This window comes from Urocitellus parryii, chromosome 6 (assembly GCF_045843805.1).
Source record: "Urocitellus parryii isolate mUroPar1 chromosome 6, mUroPar1.hap1, whole genome shotgun sequence".
Taxonomy (NCBI): Eukaryota; Metazoa; Chordata; class Mammalia; order Rodentia; family Sciuridae; genus Urocitellus; species Urocitellus parryii.
Genome location: NC_135536.1, coordinates 109346005 through 109369880, shown reverse-complemented (window position 1 = coordinate 109369880; position 23876 = coordinate 109346005). Strand labels below are relative to the sequence as shown.

The window sequence follows — 23876 nt, the reverse complement described above, 5'->3', positions numbered from 1 at the left end:
CAATGGATAGACACCCCACTGCCCTCCAAAAAAAAAAAAAAGGTAAGGAAAAAAGAAAAGAAACAGACTTGAACTACACTATAGATCAAATGGACTTAACATTTACAGAATATTCCATCAAACAGATTCATGAGCACATGTAACTTTTTCTAGAATGGACCACATATTAGACCATTAAAGTCTTAAATTGAAAAAAAAAAAAATGAAGTCATCCTATATCTTCTCTGATTGCAATGGAATGAAACTAGAAATTACACAAATAGAGACTGAATAACACTTTTGAATGAATAGTAGGTCTTTGAAGAGGTGAGAAGGGAAATTTTAAAATTCCTTGAAATGAATGAAAATGGAAATACAACATAATGAAACATGGGATACAGCAAAATGAAATAGGGTCTAAAAGAACAGTACGAAGAATCAATGAGGGGCTGGGGTTGTGACTCAGTGGTAGAGTGCTTGCTTTGCATGTGTGAGACCCTGGGTTCAATTCTCAGTACCACATATAAGTAAATAAAGGTCCATCAACAACTAAAAATTATTTTAAAAATAATCAATGAAACAACTATCTGAAAAAAAATAAGCAAAGTTGACAAAAGTTTAGCTACACTAATCAAAGAGGGGGGCGGTGGTAGGAAAGATGCAGAAAAATAAAATGAGAAGTGAAAAAAGACATTACAACTGATGCTACCGAAATTCCAAGGATCATCAGGGATTATTTTGAAAACTAGTAACAAATTAGAAAATCTAGAAAAGACAAATTTCTGCCTCATGACTATTGAATGGAACCAAAAGAATATAAAAAACCTGAATAACCAATAAAAAGTAATGGGGCATGCGTGTGCCCGGGTTCGATCCTCAGCACCACATACAAAGATGTTGTGTCCTCCGAAATCTAAAAAATAAATATTAAAAAAATTCTCTCTTTCTCTCTCTCTCTCTCTCTCTCTCTCTCTCTCTCTCTCTCTCTCTCTCTCATCTTAAAAAAAAAAAGTAAAGAAAAAAGAAAGAAAACACAAAACGGTGGGAGGGGATCAGATGCCATGATCAAACTGGTTTCATTCCAGGGATGCAAAGATGGTTCAACATACGCAAATCAAGAAACAAAATACATCACACAAATAGAATGAAGAATAAAAATCACATGATCATCTGAACAGATACAGAAAAATCATTTGATAAAATTCAGCATCCTTCATCATAAAATCCCTGAACAAAATAGGTAAAGAAGGGTCATACCTCAATATTGTAAAAGTTTTTTTTTTTTTTAATATTTATTCTTTAGGGGCTGGGGATGTGGCTCAAGTGGTAGCCGGCTTGCCTAGCACGCTTGAGGAACTGGGTTCGATCCTGAGCACCACATAAAATAAAAATAAAGATATATATATATATATATATATATATATATATATATATATATATATATATATATATAATTATGCTCCTTTAAAAAATAAATAAATATTTATTTATTTATTCTTTAGTTATAGGTGGACACAATACCTTTATTTAATTTTTATGTGGTGCTGGGAATGGAACTCAGTGCTTCACGCAAGCTAGGCAAGCAGTTTTCCTCTGAGCCACAACCCCAGCCCCAATATTAGTTATATATGACAAACTCAGTCAACATTATACTGAATGGAAAAAAAATGAAAGTATTTCTTCTAAAACCAGGAACAAGATAAGGATGTCTACTCCCACCATTCTGAATATAGGACTATAAATTTTAGCCAGAGCAATTAGGTAAGCAAAAGATATACAAATAGAAAGGAGGAAGTCAAATTATCCCTGTTTGAAGATTATATATTTCTACACATAGAAAAGCCTATAAAAGATACCAATGGGAGCTGGGGATGTGGCTCAAGCGGTAGCGCGCTTGCCTGGCATTCGAGGGGTACTGGGTTCCATCCTCAGCACCACATACAAATAAAATAAAGATGTTGTGTCCACTGAAAACTAAAAAAGAAATATTAAAAATTCTCTCTCTCTCTCTTTAAAAAGAAAGATACCAATGGGCTGGGGCTGGGGCTCAGTGGTAGCGCACTTGCCTGGCAAGTGTGAGGCATTGGGCTTGATTCTCAGCACCACATATAAATAAATAAATAAAGGTCTAATAACAACTAAGAAAAAAAGATCAAATTTTTAAAAAAGATGCCACCGGAAGACTATTAGAATTGATTGATGAATTCAGTAAGTTAGTACAAAAATTAGTAGCTTTTCTGTATACCAATGAGTTTGCTAAAAAAAAAAAAAAATCATGAAAGCAATCCCATTTACCATAGCCACATACACACACATGTACCCACCCCCACACACACACCTAGGAATAAACTAAGTGAGAGACCTCTACAATGAAAATTATAAGACACTGAAGAAAGAAGTTGAAGAAGACACTAAAAGTAGAAAGACCTCCCATGTTCATGGATTGGAAGAATTAATATTGTTAAAATGTCCACACCACCCCAAGCAATCTACAGATTCAATGCAATCCCCACTAAAATACCAACAGCATTCTTCACAGAACTAGAAAAACAATCCCAAAATTCATATGGAAGCACGAAAGACCCCAAAGAGCCAAAGCAATCTTGAGCAAAAAAGAGCAAAGCTAAGGCAACACAATACCTCATGAATTTTAAGACACACCACAGAGCAGTAGTAACAAAAAAAAGCACGGCGGGGGCTGGAGATGTGGCTCAGCGGTAGCGCGCTCGCCTGGCATGCGTGCGGCCCGGGTTCGATCCTCAGCACCACATACCAACAAAGATGTTGTGTCCGCCGAGAACTAAAAATAAATATTAAAAATTCTCTCTCTCTCTCTCTCACTCTCTCTTTAAAAAAAAAAAAAAAAAAAAAAGCACGGCGGTATTTGCAAAAATTGACATACAGATTGATGAACAGAGAACCCAGAAATAAGCTCATTCATCTATAGTCACCTGATTCAACAAAGGTACCAAAAATATAAGTTGAAGAAAGGACACCCTTTTTAATAAATGGTGCTGGGAAACCTGGGTATCCACATGAAGTTTGAAGCTTGACCCATAACTCTCACCCTGTACAAATATCTACTCAAGATGGGGACTGAATAACACTTAATGTGAGCCCTGAAACTCAAACTGTTAGAGGAAAACATGGGAAACACCAAAATACTGATACAGGCAATGAGTTTCTGGATAGGACTCCAAAAGCACAGAAAACAAAAACAAGAATTGACAAATGGGATTACATCAAACTAAAGCTTCTGCACAGCAAAGGAAACAATCAACAGAGTGAAGAGATTACATACAGAATGGGAGAAAATCTTTGCCAGCTATTTATCTGACAGAGGGTTAATATCCAGAATATATATATATATATATATCTCAAAAAATTTTTAAAAAGAACTAATCCAATTTAAAATGAGCCAATGATCTGAATAGATACTTCTCAAAAGAAATGCAAATGGCTAATACATATATGAAAAACATATGTTCAATGTCATTAGCCATCAGGGAGATGCAAATCAAAACTACAAGATACCATCTCACCATAATTCAAATGGCTATTACTTTTTAAAATACCAGCAAGGATGTGGAGAAAAAGAAACTCTAATATTGTTAGTGGGAGTGCAAATCAGTATAACCACTATGAAAAACAGCTTGGAGGTTCCTCAAAACACTAACAGCAGACCTATCAGCAGATCCAGTGATAGACACCACTCCTACTGACACATCTGAAGGAAATGGAAGCAGCCTACAAAAGAGTTGCCTGCCTACCCACATTTTGAGCAGCACTATTCAATAGCTAACATATGGAATCAACCTAGGTACCAGTGGACAGATGAATGGATAATGAAAATATGTTATATAGGGACTGGGATTGTGGCTCAGCGGTAGGGCGCTTGCCTAGTACGGGCGGGACCTGGGTTCAATCCTCAGCACCACATAAAAAACAAACTGCATTGTGTTGTGTCCATCTACACCAAAAAAAAAAAAATAAATAAAATAAAATAAAAATGTTTTTTAAAAAAGAAAATATGTTATATACAAATCGGAGCATTATTCAGCCAAAAAGAATGAAATCCTGTCATTCACAGGAATATAGGTAGAGCTAGAGGACATCGTGTTAAGCAAAATAAGTCAGACACAGACAGTATTGCACACTTTTATGTGTGGAAACAAAAAGATGACAAGGGATTTCTGGGCCCAGCAAGGGAGTAGGTGATGGGGGCAAGAGGGTAAACGGATGGACACAGTCAATGCACAGTGTATGCACGTATGGAAAGATCTGTGAGTCCATTCATCTGTGCAACATGTATTGATTATAATTTTAGAAGAAAATAGCCATAAAACCATTATCACACTTAAAAACTTACCGATAAGCTGGGCTTGGTGGCAAACACGTCCCAGCTACTCGAGAGGCCGAAGCAAGAGGATGGCTTGAACTCCTGAGTTCAAGACCAGCTTAGGCAACATAATGAAAAAAAAAAAAAGTACCAATAATTCTGTCATTTCATCTGATATTCAGTTCATTTACTATTCTCCTTCATAATTGCCCCATAAATTTTATAGTGGATTTTTTCTAATCAGGTGCCATATAAAGTCTGCATTTATTTATTGTGATACTGAGAATTGAACCCCAGGGCACTTTATTGCTGAGCAACATCTCCAGCCCTCCTCATTTTTGGTTTTTTTTTTTTTTTTTTTTTTTTTTTTTTTGAGACAGAGTCTCACTAAACTGCCCAGTCTGGCTTGAACTTGTGATCCTCCTTTCCTCAGCCTCTCAAGTGACTGGGATTACAGGAGTATACCACTATACCTAGCCTGCAATTTATGTTTGATTGCAGCATCTCTTAATTCAGTGCCTCCTGTTTTTCCTGGGCAGGGATTCAGTGAAGTAGCTAGCTGTATGGCGGACAAGAAGCTTGATCAGGTGAAGCTTGATCTTTTGGGAGGAACACGTCATGGGGGGTGGGCTACTCCCAAAGCCTACCTCCGGAGGCTCGTGAGGCTCGGCTGTCTCTGTATTGCTCAGTTTTTATGGATGCAGATGTTGTCAGGCTGATCCTGTCCTGAGGAAGCTGATTGATACAGCTGTCTCTGCTGAGCTCTGTTTCTTAGGGCTTATAAAACCATGATGATACTCGAATTGTTTTCATTCCTCTGGTGTTTATTAGCTGGAATTTGCCAACTAGGAGAAAAAAACTTTCCCTCACCAATTACTTGGTTTCTCTGAGGTGTAATTTAGGCAAGAAAATTAACACCAGTGCTCCTTTCCCTTTATTTGCCAGTTTTCAGAATGTTGAGCAGCCGTACCTTCTCCATTTCATCTCTGCCACCACCCTGATCGCCCTGATCTTACAGGTCAGGCCTGGCAGAGGCCCAGAGCCTTGCTTGGGGCCCCACAGTAAAGGGTGGAGCTGAGGTGCCCTCTTGAGTCTGACTGTCCTTCAAGCCAATGCCGCTTCCCCAGAGGCCACAGTGTTTCCTGATTACCTGTCACTTGAAAACTTTCGTGAGTTATGGAAGCACTTGGGAAGCCTTAAAGGCCCTGATTGACATGTTAACTAGTAGCATAGGAGGCTGCCTGGGTTTTCCCTTAGTTTCACTGTTTGTGTTTCGACTGACCGACTAATGCTATGGGCATTCCTCACTTCTCTGGTACAGGAAGGGTCTGTGGACTGCTCTGTACTCTCTTTCCAAATTCTCGCTGTGTAAACCCACACCATCTAAGAGCTACTCCCTGCCTCTACACCCAGGTAACTGAAAATTGCAATTTTCAGCCCTGACTGGTTTGATTGCAAGGCTGCGATGCCTATTCAAGCTCACCTACTAGGCCAGATGTAGGGCAGGGCCAAGACGGCTGTAGTCAGGCTCCCTTGCTGAGGCTTCTGGTGGGCTATGTTTTTAGTATGTAGCCAAGGTCATGAACACTCAGGGTCATAAACACTTGCTTGTGAGCAGGCACCCACTTATGGAACCTGTTGGCAATGTGCCTTTTTTGTCTGGCCTGCATATAAAAAAGGCCTATGGAAATGATTCAGGGAGCTAAATGGAACTGGAGCTGGAGGCTGAAAACCACCTCTGAACAACTGTTCTTATCTCTTATCCCAACTGCATTTTTCATCTTCTTCCACCTGCCGGGATCCTGAGTCTGTTTCCTAGAGCCTAAGCCCCCACAGGACACCAACTCTCTACAAGAACCCCAGATTTCAACTAGTAAAATCACACCCATAGCTGGGTACAGGGATGCATGCCTGTAATCCCAGCAGCTCAGGAGGCTGAGGCAGGAGGATCACGAGTTCAAAGCCAGCCTCAGCAACAGTTCCCTTTCCCTCCCTACCCTTTGCCCTATCTAGAGTTCATCTATTCCTCCCATGCTGCCCCCACCATCCCCATTATGAATCCAGCATCCTTATATCAGAGAAAACATTCAGCATTTGATATTTTGGGATTGGCTTATTTCACTTAGCATTATATTCTCCAGCTCCATCCATTTACCTGCAAATGCCATAATTTTACTCTCTTATAATGTTGAGTAATGTTCCATTGTGTATATGTACCACATTTTCTTTATCCATTCATTTACTGAAGGGCATCTAGGTTGGTTCAACAGTTTAGCTATTGTGAATTGTGCTGCTATAAACATTGATGTGGCTGTGTCCCTGTAGTATGCTGTTTTTAAGTCCTTTGGGTATGGACCAAGGAGTGGGATAGCTGGGTCAAATGGTGGTTCCATTACCAGTTTTCCAAGGAATCTCCATACTTCTTTCCATATTGGCTGCACCAATGTGCAGTCCCACATGCAATGTATGAGTGTCTTTTCCCCCACATTCTCGCCAGCACTTGTTATTGTTTGTATTCCTTTTTTAAAAAAAAATTTTTAGTTGTAGGTGGACAAAACACCTTTATTTATTTATTTTTTATGTGGTGCTGAGGATTCAACCAGTGCCTCACACGCACTAGGCGAGCATTCTACCACTGAGTCACAACCCCAGCCTCTGTTGTTTTGTATTCTTAATAGCTGCCATTCTGACTGGAGTGAGATGAAATCTTAGTGTAGTTTTGATTTACATTTCTCTAATTGCTAGAGATATTGAATATTTTTTCATATATTTGTTAATTGATTCTATATCATCTTCTGGGAAGTGTGTGTTCAGTTCCTTGGCCCATTTATTTGTTGGATAATTTGGTTTTTGGTATTAAGATTTAAAAATTTTTTTTTGTAGTTGTAGATGGACAAAATGCCTTTATTTTATTTGTTTATTTTTATGTGGTGCTGAGGATCGAAGCCAGTGCCTCACACATGCTAGGCAAGCGCTCTCCCACTGAGCTACAGCCCCAGCCCTGGTATTAAGATTTTTGAGGTTTTTTTTTTTTTTTAAATATCCTAGAGATTAGTGCTCAATCTGATGTGCTTGTGGTAAAAATTTGCTCCCATTCTGTTGGCTCTCTATTCACCTCGCTGATGGTTTCTTTTTCTGAGAAGAAGCTTTTTAGCTTGAATCCATCCCATTTATCAATTCTTGATTTTAATTCTTGTGCTATAAGAGTCTTATTAAGGAAGTTGGGGCCTAATCCGACATGATGGTGATTTGGGCCTACTTTTCTTCTAATAGGCGCAGTGTCTCTGATTTAATTCCTAGGTCCTTGATCCACTTTGAGTTGAGTTTTATGCATGGTGAGAGACAGGGGTTTAATTTCATTTTGTTGCATATGGATTTCCAGTTTTCCCAGCACCATTTGTTGAAGAACCCAACTCTTCTCCAATATGTTTTTGGTGCCTTTGTCTAATATAAGATAACTGTAATTATGTGGTTAATTTCTGTGTCCTCTATTCTGTACCATTGATCTACCAGTCTACTTTGGTGCCAATACCATGCTGTTGCTCTGTAGTATAGTCTGAGGTCTGGTATAGTGATGCCACCTGCTTCACTCTTCTTGCTAAAGATTGCTTTAGCTATTCTGGGTCTCTTATTTTTCCAGATCACCCCAGTTCTTAACACGTGAGTTTTATGGGCTCCTTTTGATATGTGATGTGACCCAAAGTCTGCCCCACACCTCCCAGAAACTATCCTGGAATCCATTGGAGAAAGACTTTCACTATAGATCTATAAGCTTACAGAGTATATTTAAATAGATTTTAAGCTTATGTCTTGCAAAAGGAGGGAATAACAATAGAGTTGTAAATACACATTGGAAAAGATTGAAGTTACTTTTTAAATATAAGGAAAATCATAATTAGCAAGGTAAACCTGTGCTCTGAAAGAAGCACGTTTCCAAAGAGGGAGTGAAACAAAGCCATAAAACAGCAAATTCCCTAAAAACTGATCAGGCTGTTTTTCAGGAAGGAAGCAAGTCCAGAAACCCAGGACCTGACCAAAAATAGCCTTCAGAACTTGATGGAACCTGAGGAATGAAAATTGGGCCTCACAGACCTAGAATAAAGGGAGGGGTTCAGGAAGCTCCAGAATCATCCGCAAGATGCCCTGGGCTGGCAGACCATCTGGAGTGCTGGCGGACCCAAGTCTCCCAGTTGCAACCAATAGCCCTCCAGTTCCCCTCACCCAACGCCACATAAATGCCTTCGCTGCTGATGAGGGAGACAGATTGGAGTGTCCTCCTGTCTCCTTGTCAGATGACCCACAATAAGGTTCTTCCTTTTGGCAAAATGGCAGTCACATGGTACTGGGTTCTATGCATGTCAGGCAGCAGATTCTTGCTCAGTTATAGGAATCTATTCTGTTCAGTTTTTTGTCTTAGGAGACATCAATTTTTAAATTATGGGGTGAAGAATAAACTTCCAGCATCCTTTCTGCACCCCTTCCTATCTCTCCTTGTCCTTCCACACTTTGTTCCAGCAACACCAGTTCCTCAGATGCATCTATTGCCACACCTCCAGACCCCTGCATAGACGGCACTCTTAACTGAGTCTGTCCTTTCCCCACTACTTTCTCCTCTGTGAACTTCTCAGACTCCCTTCTTCAAGGAAGAATAAATCCCATAATTCTTCACACTCACCCACTATAGGGCCACTTACAGGATATTACACTTACTCGTGTCCAAGCCCCTCTCCTTCACTCTAAGCTTCTGGGGGCAAGAACTATGGGCTACTTACCTCCATACTGGCTCCAGACAGGGGTGCTCTGGAACTGTGTACTGGTGGGGACACGCTGAGAGCTAAGCTCACACAGAACCCACCCAGGATAGGCTCCTGCCTGCTTTGACACTGTGCCCCAGATTTCCCAAACCAAAGAAATGAGAATTGAATATGAGAGATTACTTCAATGTTTATTTAAGGACATGCTTTTTTACCTCAGGAAAAAAAAATACAAAATTCCTTTTGTAAAATTCATCCAAATAAATTATCGAAGTCCCATGTACTACAAAAGACACCTGTAATTCTGGCTACTCAGGAGGCTGAGGCAGAAGGAGTTGGAAACCAATTTATTGAGACCCTATCTCTAAATAAAATAAAAAGGAACAGGGGTATAGCACGGAGGTAGAGCATTCCTGGGTTCAATCCCCAGTATTGGAAAACTTTTTTTTTTAAGAGAATTTTTAATATTTCTTTTTTAGTTCTCGGCGGACACAACATCTTTGTTGGTATGTGGTGCTGAGGATCGAACCCGGGCCACACGCATGCCAGGCGAGCGCGCTACCGCTTGAGCCACATCCCCAGCCCCATGGAAAACTTTTTTGAAAAAAACTTTTCCAAATGGAATAGATGATGGCCATGTTGCCCAAACTGGTCTTAACTCCTGGACTCAAGCAATCCTCCTGCCTCAGCCTCCTAAGTAGTTAGGACTATAGGAATCTGCCATCACAGTTGGTCTTTTCTTTTTCTTCTTCTTCTTCTTCTTTTTTTTTTTTTTTTTTTTGTTTTGTTTGAGATGGGGTCCTGCTATGTTACCCAGGCTGGTTTTGAACTCCTAGTGTATTAGTTAGCTTCTTGTCTCTGCAACAAAATATCTGAGATAATCAAGTTTTTAAAAAATATTTTATTTTATTTGTTTATTGTTTTTTTTAATGTGGTGCTGAGGATCAAACCTAGGGCCTCACACGTGCTAGGCAAGAGCTCTACCGCTGAGCCCCAGCCCCACCCGATAATCAACTTTTAAGGAGGAAAGGTTTATTTTTGCTCACGGTTTCAGTCCGCGGTCACTTGGACCTGTTGCTGTGGTAGCACACCCCATCATGGCAGAAGCACAAGAAGGAGGATGTGTGTTCACCTCCAGGCAGCCAGGAAGCAAGGAGGAAGAGGAAGAGACCGGCATCCTAATATCCCCATCAAGGGCATCAAGTGACTTAACTTTCTTCTAATAGGCTGTACTTCCTAAAAGGTTCCACCACTTCCCAATAGTGCCACCAGCTGGGGGCCAATCCTTCAACCCACGGGTCTTTGGAGGACATTCCAGGTCCAAACTACAGTACCTGGGTTCAGGTGATTCTCCAGCCTCTGCTGCCTGAGGATTACAAGTGCATACCACTGAACCCAGCCTGGTGGGTTGATTTTTAAAAGCTTTTTCTTTTATTCCTTTTTATAATTTTATTTTTAGATTTAGAGAAAAGTTGGGCAGAAGGTACAGAGAATTCCAATATATCCTTCTTTTATTTATACAAGTATCAGCAAATAAAATATATTTTTGGTTTCTTTCCTTTCTTACACAATCAGCATACCATATGCACTGATCAGATCTTGATTTTTTTTCTACTTAATTTATCCTGAAGCTCTTTTGAAACAATACTTGGAAAGTATCCATGATCTTTTGTTTTAATTTTTTTTTAAAGAAAGAGAGAGAGAGAGAATTTTATTTTATTTTATTTTATTTTATTTTTTTAGTTTTCGGCGGACACAAAATCTTTGTATATGGTGCTGAGGATCGAACCTGGGCCGCACGCATGCCAGGCGAGCGTGCTACCGCTTGAGCCACATCCCCAGCCCCTCTTTTGTTTTAATTATTGAACCATACTTTATTTTACCCATCCTCTGAAGATGGTCATTCAGTTTATTTTTAAAAAACAAAAGATTGACCAGGCATGGTACTGCATGCCTGTAATCTCAGTGGCTTAGGAGGCTGAGGCAGGAGGATCATAAGTTCAAGGCCAGCCTCAGCAATTTAGCTGAGGCCTTAAGCAACTTAGTGAGACCCTGTCTCAAAATAAAAAAGTAAAAAGGGTTGGGGATGTGACTCAGCGGTTAGGTGCCTCTGGGTTGAATCCCTGGTAACAAAAATAAAATAAAAAACAAAAGATTGGAAACAATGTAGTGATAAAAAACCTCATATGTCTGTTATTAGGTACATATATTGACTTATCATAGGACATGTCCCTAGAAGTGGGATTGCTGGACCAAGGGGGAGAGATGTCTATCATTGGATAGACAAAGCCAGATTGCCTCTCAGAGGACTGGACCACCGTGTATGCCACCAGCCACAAGTGACAACTGAAGCCCCTTTCAGCTTTAACAGTTCTGATTCTGTCTCCTGTCGGTCCCAGCCCAGGGGAGAACTTTGTAGGGAGCTTTTCTGAGACGGGGGCTCCTAGAATGGCCACAGCTGTGCCACACGCAAGAGAGCCCACACTAGATACCAATCGCTTTCTGGCAGAACTTCTAGGTTATTCTGCACAGGTGGTTTCTGAATTGTAGGAAATCAAAAAGCTTCCAAAGAGTCACATTTTCCTGGAAACCTACTCTCCTGCTGGGGTGACCGAGCCCCACAATCTGTGCTTGCCCGGCACCTGAAAGCGAAGCTCAGATTGGCTCTGTGGTCCAGTATGGTTGTCACTTGTCTATTTACATCTCAAATGATGGAGGTGGGGGGTGTAGCTCAGTGGTAGAACACTTGCCTAGCATGCCCAAGGACTGGGCTCAATCCCCGGCACCACCAAATGTGTATACATGTATTTTTTTCAAACAATCAAAATAGGATAATATTTAAAATCCATTTCCTCAGACCCACTAACCACATTTAAAGTGCTCAATAGCCACAGGTCACTAGTGGATACCATCTTGGACAGGGCAGATAGAAAACATTTTTGTAGAACATTCTACTGGATTATACTGCACCAAAACAGTGACCCTTTGTATGCGGCTATTAAAAATGAAAAGAGGGTTGGCGTTTAGCTCAGTGGTAGAGCATGTGCTCAGCATATGCAAAAACCTAGATTCAACCCCCAGCACCATAAAAAAAAAAAAAAGTACAGAAGAATGACAACTAAATGCCATCAGTGATCCTGGACTGGATCCTGGTCCAGAGAAAAGACATGAATGGCTCAACCAGCAAAATTTGGATCAGGTCTGATATTAGCAAATAGCATTGCACAGTGTTAATTTCCTGGTTTAAAAGAGTATACTGTAGTTACGTAAGACGTTAATATTTGGGAAAGCTGCTTGAAGGGTATTTGGAAATTCTTCATACTATTTCTGCAACTTTTTTGTAAGTCTGAAATTATTTCAAAATTTAAAAAGTTTTAAAACATAAAAATTATAAAATAAGGGCTGGGGTTGTGGCTCAGCATAGAGCACTCGCCTTAGCACATGCGAGGTGCTGGGTTCAATCCTCAGCACCACATAAAAATAAATAAATAAATAAAATAAAGGTATTGTGTCCAACTACAACTAAAACATATTTTAAAAATACTTTAAAAAAATTATACAATAAGAGGGGGAAATGAGCATGCACTTGTAAGGAGCCTCTGCCATAGACATGCCAGGCCAGGCTGGGACTCACTAAGTTGCTAGCTGTAAAGAACAGCAGCCACAGGCATGCTTAGTCACAACTGGACACAGTTGATAAGGACCATCATCTAGAGACAGGCAGAACAACACTGGAGCATGATAACAATGAGCACCAACTTGGAACTGCACATGAACTGCTTGTCCTGCCACATCAGAGAGCTTTGCTCTGAGGAATCAGTGAGACTGGCCACCTTGCTGTCCATCCATCCCCAGATGGAATCCACCATTCCCTGATGTCCAACCATCAGCTGGAGAGAACCACATCTGCTCTTCGGTTAAGAGAAGTTGTGTGGCATCAGAGGTACTTTGGGGCTCGAGGTTGTCCTAGTATTGTGTGATGTGCTTGTTGTGTTAATTAGTGTGCATTAGATGCTAGTTAGGGTGCTCCAGCATACCCAACACTTTTTGCATTAATTGTTTATGTTTGATGATTGGTGTGATCGAATATACGCTTGCATTTAAAGACAATACACCTCTGAGTAATTATTAATAGCGCCACTCACAACAGCACCCCTCTTGTCCAAATATACAAATAAATTTGTAACTACAGGTAGGTGTGGGACAAGCGTGCCATTCTTAAAAACCAGTGAACAAAACAGGCGTGGTAACACGCACCTGTAATCCTAGCTGCTGAGGCTAAAGCAGGAGGATCACAACTTTGAGGCCAGCCTCAGTAATTTAGTGACACCTTGTCTCAAAATAAAAAGCTATTGGGAATGTAGCTCAGTGGTAGAGAGCCCCTGGGTTCTATCTCAGTACAGTAAAACACAAGCACACACTAACAGTGAACAAATTAAGAAGAGTTCATTTTGAAAGAGACAGATGGAGCCCTTTCCCCGGGTTGGGTGGGAGGCCTGCTGGGTTTGACAACAGGCCCCATCATCTGATTAGTGGTGTGACTTGGGCAAGTAGCTACTCCTCCCTGGGCCTCAGTGTTCTATCTGTAAAGATGTCCCTTGAATAGCAGGGAAGAGACTGTGAGTGTTCAAGATAATGGAGGTGAAAATGAGCAAAGAGCCAACGGACCTGGCACGGGATCACCTGCAAAACCTAGAACAGGCCTCTGGACCAGTCCTCCCAAAAAGGATTATAAGCATTTGCCTGCTGGTGTCTGCTTCACTACGCACTTCAGTAGAAACAGTTGTGGGTCTGTTAACAGTGGTCATTTGAAAAGCACTTAAGGGTTGGTCATCTTCTGTTCAGGTGGCCCCTGATTACATGGCTGTGCACCTCCTGGGGGCCTTCGGCTCAGCATTTGCTTTCTTCCTAATACTCTCTGCAAAACACAAGAATCTTATGGCTTCGGTTCTACCCTCCAGGGCAGGTTTTATATTTTAATTTCCTGCCAGACTTGGTGCTAAGAAAAGGTACAACAATTTTATATGAGAATATTTTGGAAAAAGATAAAAGCCATCCCTAATTCCTCCACAAATAATGCTCTGCTTTCCCACCTTGCCTATGGCAGCCACGGGTCAGCCAGCAGTGTTAGACATTACACATGACATGACAGCAGTCAGACATTACAGTGTTTAAAACTTTTTTGTCGTGAGCTGATTTTGTTTTTTAATGAGGAATTAGTGCCAGACCTTTTATCCTCCTGGCCTGAAGGTCCCACGGGACTCTCTGAGTCCCAAATCAGGATTTTGGGATTGGCATGATTAAGGAGGTTGTGGTGACCTCAGAAGTTTTATTTTCCAGAGCTGACTGGTTCAACTCCTATTAAGCCGGTTGGGTTCTCAAGTCTTATTTTGTGAAAAAGAAGTCTAAAGGCTGTTCTAGACTTATTCCAAACTAGGGGCGAAATTCAAGGCATGGAGGGTTGGCAAGGGAGAGATTATAGGGGGCTGTGAAAATCAGAGGGTTCGTTTAGGCCGCCCACCCTCACTACGGGATGGAGAAACCAGGGCCAAGGGGCACTGTGATTTGCCCAAGGCTCTTCCTGGGTTTGAGGAGGAAGGAGGGCTAGGACTAGGAATCTGGAAGATTCGGTTAGCATCACAGCTTTCTGGTCTGAGCAGCCCCTTGGGGCTGGGCCACATTCCAGCTAGGGGCACACAGCTTGTGAGCCCAACTCTTACCAGCCAGGTCCCTCCTGCCAATGGCCACCAGGCCCTCGAACAGCGCTTTACTGGGATTCTCACCAGCCATGACCACGCCATGCAGCCAGATGAGCAGCATCCTGTGGCCATGCTCCTGATAGCTCCTGGTGCCTGAGGATGACAAGGGAAGAGAGAGGAGCCATCCATGTCTATGTGGCCTTCTGTAGCCTCCTGAGCATGCCCAGCTACAAAAGAGGCCAAGGACCACCTCAGGCCTCTCTAGCAGGCTCAGCCCAGAGGTGGCTAGGGGTGGGGAGGAGCCGCATCTCAGATGGGGTGGTGTCAGAGTTTGTATCTCAGGGACCTAGAACATCCCTAGTCCCAGGCTTTCTCCTGAGCATCCGCTACACAACCTGTCAGTGTCACTCTGAAGAAAGAAATAAATGGCATATGTCCCTACGGTAGCAGGATGCACACAATTATGAACCTCATCTCTTTGACTGGTCACAATCTGTGCCTTGCATGCTAGTGGCCCTGTTTTCCAGTGAGAAGAGGGCTTACTGAGAGGCAGAGCTGGCCATGTTCTTTTCCCTACACTAGATGTTCTCAGCCTTACCTGCTCCTTGGAAAGATCCGGGAAGCATGGGAAAATATTGGCACCACGGGCTCACCTCACCCCAATGCAGATGTGCCCGAGTCTGGGTATGGCTTAGGCCTTGAGCAGTTTCAAAGCTTCTCAGGTGATCCCAGCATACAACCAGGTTTGGGAAGTAACTGTCCACACTATCCTGTGTCCAGTGTTGGGGGTTAACGTGTTTTAAACCCTCATGACTAAGTCAGATTTTCCTGCCTGGGATGCAGACAGATGCTTGGCCACATCATCAGATCCAGATGAGTTGGTTCACTGTATCCTGTGACTTTTTGTGTTCTTCTCTGGGCCCTCAGCAGACACGTCCTCATGGTGCTTGCCCTTGATGTGACTGGTGGGAAAACTCAACTGGTCAACCCACTTATCTCAACACAATTAAATAGTATTTTCCCCGACTCCCACAATTTACAAATCTCCTTTATCATACATGAGGATTCCTATCTGTAACAGAGTTTACGTTTGGACTCTAAGCTTCGGTTGATTCTGAAGACTGTGAAGTCCTCAGGTCACTGGGAGGGAGAGGGGGGATACAGCCTGTGCAAGGGGCCAGAGTTGGAAAGGGGCAGGTGGGTGGCACAGCTTTTCTCCTCAGGAGCACGGAACAACTCAAGTGCCCCTCACCCCTCTGTGCCTTGGTTGCTGGGAGGGGGGCAGGCTGGTACCTGTCCACTGTTGCTCGATGGCATAGATGTGTGCCTCGGTGAACTCCCAGGAACATGCCAGCTTCTTCCACTCCTGGGGCCGCAGATACCTGGAGGCCAGTCGCCACAGCACAGAGCGGAACTGCTGTGTTTCTTGCCGATGGTCCTGCTTAAAGGACAAGCTCTTCCCCGAGGAGTCATTGGGGTCCCTGCATGAAAGGTGGTCCTGTGGGTAGATCCCAAAAGTGAGGGGGTTTCCGTGCCAAGCTCCCTCTCGTGGTCTTGAATAGGAGTAACACAGGGCTGCAGCCCCAATTACCCTATGACCACCTCTGCTGAGGAGCCTGGAACTGGAGTCAATGGGGCCTGAGGCTCAATGTCCCCTGGGGTCCTGACGCCATGCCATGCCTTGGAACCCAAGGTGCTCGCACACTCCTTCCACCCAGAATTCGGTTTCTCTCCTCCCTGACCGTCAACCCCACTGCCATAGTCAAAAGAGCACTCCTGGGCCACCTCCTCCAGGAGGCCTTCCCAAATTCCTCTGGTCAGAAGCCTTTCTCTCTCAGTACTTTTTGTTTGATTTGGTTTTTGATTTGTTTGTGTTTTGGGCCCTGTGCATGCTAAACAAGCCTTCTACCACTGAGCCACAGCCCCAGTCCCTTTTGGGGTTCTTATAGCATGTTTGTCAACAGAATGACTCAGAAGCTATGGCCAAAACCAGGCAGGCCAAGCATCAGGCTTAGCAAATCCCAGCAAATAGTGAAAGCTGGGGTTACAGGGTCCTTCCTAGGCAAAGCGGGTAATAACATTAGGGGTTACAAAAGAATTTGGAAATAGCATAAATTAAACCCACAAAAACCTAAAGCCCCCCTATAGGTAATGGATGTTGAGTTCTGGTTGTTTCAAAGTTCAAGGTGAAAAAAATTACCTGGCATTTGCAGCTCCAGATCTTGCATCCTGGTCAACCATCTGTGGCCAGTCACCTGGGAAGTGATGACCCAGGAGCCTGGTTCTCACAGGGTATTAAAAATTGTTTCTTAGGGGCTGGGGTGGTAGCTCAGTGGTAGAGCACTTGCCTAGCATGTGTGAGGCTCTGGGTTTGAGTCTCAGCACCACATATAAATAAATAAAATAAACATACATCAACAACTAAAAAAGAATTGTTTCTTAGGGCCTGGCATAGTGGTGCATACCTGCCATCCCAGTGGCTTGGGAGGCTGAGGCAGGAGAATCACAAGCTCAAGGCCAGCTTGGACAACTTAGTGAGACTCTGTCTCAAAATAAAATAAAAAGGACGGAGAGTGTGCTCAGTGGTAAAGCACTTGTCTAGCAAGCACTTGCCTTGGGTTCAATCTCCAGTACTTTGAAAAAAGTTCACATTAATTTCAAAAACTAAAGCAAATGCAAAAGTTTTCTATGTATGAAGACATCCCCAAGGACACCCAAAAAACTCCCCATTCCCTATTGGAACAGCCCATACGTGACCTTACATTCTGCTCCTCTGCTTCCCCCAGTCTATGGAGGATATCACCAATCATTTCCAGCACACTTTCCCTCTGGGTTCAGAAAGTCACCTAAACAAAATACCCTGCAATTTCAATCACCCGGAGATGTCAGTGAGATGGAACCAACTTGCCATCTCCTTATTCACTCATGCAGTTCAGTCACGTGCATTCGCCAGGAGCTACTGCAGTGTCCAGCCTCAGGAGCACAGGCGTGGATCTCAGTCTCAGTGTGCCTGGGTGCAAAGCAGGGATTCTCACCCACTTGGAGACAGGGACCCCAGAACTGGCCAGGATCCGAACTCAAAACCAGCTCTACCCAGAGCTGAGGCTGTTCTCTTCCCAACATAAGGAACCAGTGGAGCACGGGGCCCCCATACCTTCTCCCACCTGTAGAAACGGTCTGCTTTTATGATCATGTCCACCAGGTTGACGTGGTTGCTGCGGGCGGCCACTGCCAGGGCGGTTTTTCCTTGCTGCAAGCAAGAGGCAGAAGGGAAGTCCGAGTTTCCACAGGAGGGGTGCAGCGTGGCCTCTGCCACTGACTGTAAACAGCCTGTGAGCTGATGTTAACCCCAACCCCATTTTTTTTTTTTAGTTGTAGATCGACACAATACCTTTATTTTATTTGTTTATTTTTTTATGTGGTGTCGGGGATTGTACCCAGTACCTCATGCATGCTAGGCAGGCACTCTACCACTGAGCCACAACCCTGGCCTCCCCAGCCCTATTTTTCAGATGAAGAAATCAGAGCCCCAAGAAGAGTGTGGGCTCATTGGTTCATGTTTGTTCACCCTCCTGCTGGTGCCAGCTCCTGTGCCCCAGGCCTTCCAGTCACCTCCAGGGACTCACAGTGGGATGGTAAATTGCTCTTGGCATCTGGCCAGCTTCCCTGGGGGCCCAGCTCAAAGCAGGGAGCCCTTTCCCAGGCCTAACCTGATCCTGGTCCCCAACTCTGACCCCACCACCCAGGCTGACCTTGCTGAGTGAGGTGTGCAAGTGCCCTCCCCTCATGCACCTGTGATCTCCAGCCTCATCCCAAGCCTTCAGCTCCTCAGAGACTTCCAATCACTGGAGGAAGTAGCCACCCACAGGCACAGTGTGCCAGGAAGTGTCCCCAAACCCTGGTGCACATGCAGAGGGTGCTGGGTGGTGATACAGTACTCCTGCTACTCCCCACAACCCCTCAAGGTGATTCAGGGAGTTCACCATCTGGTGGGGGCCAAGAGACAGAGAAACCATAGACCGCACCTGGGTGGAGGCTGAGGGACCTCAGAGGAGGGAGGGCAGGGAGTGGGAGGGCAGGAATGCTTTCTCAAGGAGGCTGCTTTAGAGCAGGGGAGGGGACTGAAGGAAAGAGACATTTGCAGCAGGGGCTCCAGCAAAGAAGGAGGCCTGCTCCGAGCAGAGGTACCTTATCTCTCAGGGTTAAGTCGACCCCAGCCACGAGGAGCATCTCTGCTATGTCCTGCCAGGCGTGCTCAGCGGCCAGGTGGAGGGGTGTCTGCTGCCTCTGGAGAAGCCAAGGGGACAGATGAGCAGAAAAGCAAGTATGGTGGCATGCTGCTCAGTGCCAGGGCAGGACCAGGGTGGGACAGGCCCAAATGGGCCTTAACAAAGTTATGCTGTGGGGCGGGGGGTGGGGGTGAGCTGGGTTTAATCATAAACATAACACTCCATAATGAGCCTGGTGAATTTCTAGTCCTTTTATATATTTGAGATCATCTTGTACATACACTCTCAATCTTATTTCTCCACCTACCATACTACTTGCCATGTATTATAAACTCTGATAAACACCATTTTTACTAAACTCTGTAATGGCCTATTTATGTCTGTACCATAATTTACCTAATCACTTCTCTATTATTAAATATTTGGGTCATTTTTAAATTGAGAATTAATAGTGAATAATGTTTTAAGTTGACTTTGAAGCAGGGGTGTGTGTGTGTGCAGAGATCAAGCCCAGAGCCTTCCTTGCACACGCTGAGGTACATCCCTATCCCTAAAAATAAAAGTCTCTGTGCATGAGCTTTTAATATATTCCTTGAGGCTTCATTCCCTGAAGGGCAAATGCAGATCTTTGCAAAGGTATATGACATAGTCTGCCAAACTGCTTCCCATTCTCCAGTGGTTGTGTGGGCTGGCACTGACTGTGATATGGTTGTGGGGGTGGTTGTGGGGACAGGGATTTAAAAGGGCTCCTTACAGATCATAACTTCAGGACTCAGGACTCTTGTTATATAAGAATGCCCCTTTCACCTATCCCCTGAGAATTTTCTCTAGGGAAAAGAAATCAATGAAAGTTGAAAAGAAATCCATGAGATGTTTACTGCAGCATTTTGTGTGTGTGTGTGTGTGTGTGTGTGTGTGTATGTACACATATATATAATACCTAATATTATATACAATATTATGTATGTTATATAATAGATAATATTATATGTACTACATATATAACATATACATATTTTATGTATGTGTATATAGATATAGATATAGATAAAATCTATCTCATAGTAAAAACTGGAAAACATCCAAAATGTTAAAATAGAGAAATGGTTAATAAAATGATATGCTTTTAACAGATATTCAAACAACATTTTAAAAAAATGGTACTGGGGATTTAATCCAGGGGCACTTTACCACTGAGCAATATACATTCCCTTTTTATTTTCTTATTTTGAGACAGGGTCTTGCTAAGTTGCTTAGGGGCTCTCTAAGTTGTTGAGACTGACCTCAAACTTGTGATCCTTCTGCCTGAGCCTCCCAGGTCGCTGGGATTACAGGCATGTGCCACCACAACTCAGCATCAAACAACATTTTTAAAAGCTAAAAAGAGTAACAACTAAGGTTATCATTACATATAATTATAATGTACCAATAAAAATTGTGGGAAAATAAAATAAAATAGAAATAAAAGCTAAAAAGCAAATTTCTTTACTCTGGGCCACTCTGGGAACCATGGCCCAGCCCTGCCAACCTTAGAGAGCACCCAGAGGCTCCCTGGGCCTGGATGGTTTCTATAGACACTTACATTGTCGATGGCATCCAGGTTACTGTGGGCCTCAATGAGGAGCTGGACCAGGGCAGGGAAGTTGTGTCTCACAGCCAGGTGCACAGGAGAAGTACCCTGCTGTGGGAGGAGACACACGGATCAATGGATGTGTCCCTCCCAGGACCTGCCCTGCCCGGCTGCAGGTTGGGGCTGGGAGTCAGGAGCAGGGAGGGGTAGAGTGCTTCTGGGTTTGGCCCTTCTGGCATCTTAAACTACATTGGTGGTCTGAGGCAGTCACAGACCACCTGAATTCCTGAAGCCATTTGTAAAACTGGTCCTCAAAGTGAGTGAGGGTCTGCACATCCAAGATTGAGACTACTATGCCATCTTGGATGTGTGTGTGCTCACTAGGTGACACCGGACAAGCCATTTCCTGTCCTCTGCTATCTTCATCTGATAAGTGATCTTTGCTAAGGCCTCTTCTGGCAACACCACCTTCAGATTCTCTACCTTATTAATCCACATGTCTTGGAAGCACACAGGGATTAACCCACATGTCTCAGAAGCACACATTCTTAATAGTTCTTCACCTTCAAATGGAAACAATGAGCTTCAGAAAACTTAAGCAACTTTCCCAAGAACACACAGCATGGGCCAGCATGTAGGCAAGTGCCTGATAACTATTTATGTATGAAATGAATGAATAAAAGAATCAGATAGGAACAAAAAAGAGACTTCATTCCAAGCCCAGTGCTCATCCAAGTCCTCTTTTGAGGCTGGGGAATATCATCCCCAGGGGTCCCCTTTAGTCCCCTGACTAAGTAACACAATGGAGACACTACCCCAACATCCCCCTCTCTAGGCAATGGAGTAACATACATACTGTGGAACAGTTCGAAGCCCGTGAAGATGATGGTATAGATCTATACTTATTGTGGAAATTTATGTTCATCTGTTCAGCATAAAAGAGTTATAGAACATATAAATGTATATATATATTACAGAATGCCCACTATTGTCAATACCAGTTTAGGCCAAGGTCAGGGGAAGGTTTTTTCAGTATTAGAAAACAAGATTTTCACAATACCATCATTTGTAATAAACAAGGTGATTATCTATCTAGACAGGTTAAGATAGTTGCCCCTACTCTGCCCTAGTAGAATTAATTTTAAAAAGTTATCTAGAAGCCAGGAGCAGTGGCACACACCTGTAATCCCAGCGGCTTGGGAGACTGAGGCAGGAGGATTGCAAGTTCAAAGCCAGCCTCAGCCACTTAATGAGGCCCTAAGCAACTCAGTGAGGCCCTCTCTCTAAAGGACTGAGGACATGGCTCAGTGGTTAAGCACCCCTGGGTTCCATCCCAACTACCCCCCAAAATAATAATAATAATAATATAGAAGAGAAGAATATCCAAGTGAATAGCATTTAATATATTAAAGCCCACAAGAAATGACACAAATGTAAAAAGCTACCATGTTCACAATGATGGGCAAACAATATGAAATGTCTATGAAGGGTATAACTGGAAATGATTAAGACTCATGTAAACCAGAAGTTACATAAAATCACTGAAGGATGTGAAGGTCATAAAGAAATAGCAAGACATCATTTTCCAAGTGAAAAAGTTAAATATTATAACGATGACCACTGTGTCATTATTTTCAGGTTTAATGTAATCCCAAACCCAGAATGTCAAGTGCCATGAAAAGAAAGTTTTAAAACCCAGGTAAAATTACTCTGAAACTTCAACCCGTCTCCTGAAATCATTTGCAGGTGAATGTGGTATCAAAATCAGGCCAAACAAAGGCCTGTGAGAGGGGATGAGCCCAGACTGGACAGTGGCCCAAGGGCAGGAGCCATCATGGTGGCTTCCCAGGAGGTGGCAGGCTAGAGATACCAACACAAAATATGCTGGATACGCCTCGGTCTTCCAGGAAACATGTGGTGGGGAAGGAGAATGGTAAGAAAATACGCACAGCTTTTTCACTATTTTACATTTTGTCAATAAAATCCAAAAGAACCAAAAAGGACAAAAAGTCTTCCCAACTCATCACCCTTCTGCCCCATCCTCCCCACCCACCAACCCCACTGATAATCAGTCACTGCTTTTCTCAAGCAGGGGGCACTACTGGGGATTGAACCCAGGGGTACTTAACCTCTGAGTTTCATCCCCAGCCCTCTTTATTTTTTATTTTGAGACAGGGCCTTGCTAAGTTGCTGAAGCTGGCTTTGATCTCACGGTCCTCCTTCCTCAGCCTTCCAAGTCGCTGGGGTTACAGGCATGTACCACCATGCCCAGCTCCAATGACTGCTTTTATCTGACTAATTCCAGAGATTTTTTAAGTATATATACAAGCAAAACCTTTTCTAATTCAAATTTAAAGTTTGAAACGATCGCAGATTCATATGCAATTAGAAAACAATACAGAGATATCTGGTGTGTGCTGTAGTCAGTTTCTCCAATGCTACTGTAAATATCCCAAGGAGGGTATTGACAAGATCAGAAAATCCACTGATATTTAGACTGCTCCAGTTTCACCTGTGTTTGTTGTGTGTTTACTTCCATGCAATTTTATCACCTGTGTAGGTTTCTATATCTGCCACACAGTCAAGACAAAGAACAGCTCATCACAAGGAGCCCTTATGTTGTCCTTGTATGACCCTTCTCCCTCCTCTACCTCACCCCTATCCCTAACCCCCAGCAACAAAAGCTGTTTATTTCTATTGTTTTCATTTCAAGAATGCTAAATACGTGGGCTGGGCATGGTGATACACACCTGTAGCCCCAGCAAATCAGGAGGCCGAGGCAGGAGGATCAGAAGTTCAAGGCCAGCTTCAGCAACTTAGTGAGACCCTAGCAACTTCATAAAAAAAGAAAGAAAAGAAAAGAAAAGAAAAGAAAGGAAGGAAGGAAGGAAGGAAGGAAGAAGGGCTGGGGATGTAGCTCAGTGGTAGAATGTCCCAGGGTTCAATCACCAGTAGCACTTACACCCAAAAAAAAAAAAAAAAGAAAAGTTGTAAAAGTAGAATCAGACAGACATAAACTTTGAGATTGACTTTTTTCACCCAACATAATTCCCTTGAGATCTATCCAAGTTGTTGCACATGTCAATAGTTTCTTCCTTTGCATTGCTGAATGTTAGGAGCCACAGCAAAAATATTGATACAGGCACCTTTGGATTTTATGACTGCCAGCCAGCAATTCACATTCATATGGTAATTGGACTCATGCTGTCTAGCTGGGCCCATTTTCAGGACTCAGGTTACTCATGTCACTCTTGTAATGGGAGAGTTCCCATTGGTTGGGAAAGGATGGTAGGAGGGTGTTCCGGG

General features: G+C 43.1%; 1 protein-coding gene across 1 annotated transcript in view; it reads right to left on the bottom strand.

Annotated features, from left to right (window-relative positions):
- Positions 1-13928: 13928 nt before the first annotated feature.
- The window catches only part of Ankdd1a (ankyrin repeat and death domain containing 1A), a 36045-nt gene continuing 26097 nt past the window's right edge, over positions 13929-23876 (bottom strand). The window contains exons 10-15 of the mRNA XM_077800308.1: positions 20583-20681; positions 18960-19058; positions 17926-18021; positions 16065-16269; positions 14793-14924; positions 13929-13990 (exon numbers count right to left, since the gene is read on the bottom strand). Of these exons, the coding sequence (XP_077656434.1) occupies positions 13929-13990; positions 14793-14924; positions 16065-16269; positions 17926-18021; positions 18960-19058; positions 20583-20681 (693 nt within the window). The remainder of the gene's footprint in view (positions 13991-14792; positions 14925-16064; positions 16270-17925; positions 18022-18959; positions 19059-20582; positions 20682-23876) is intronic.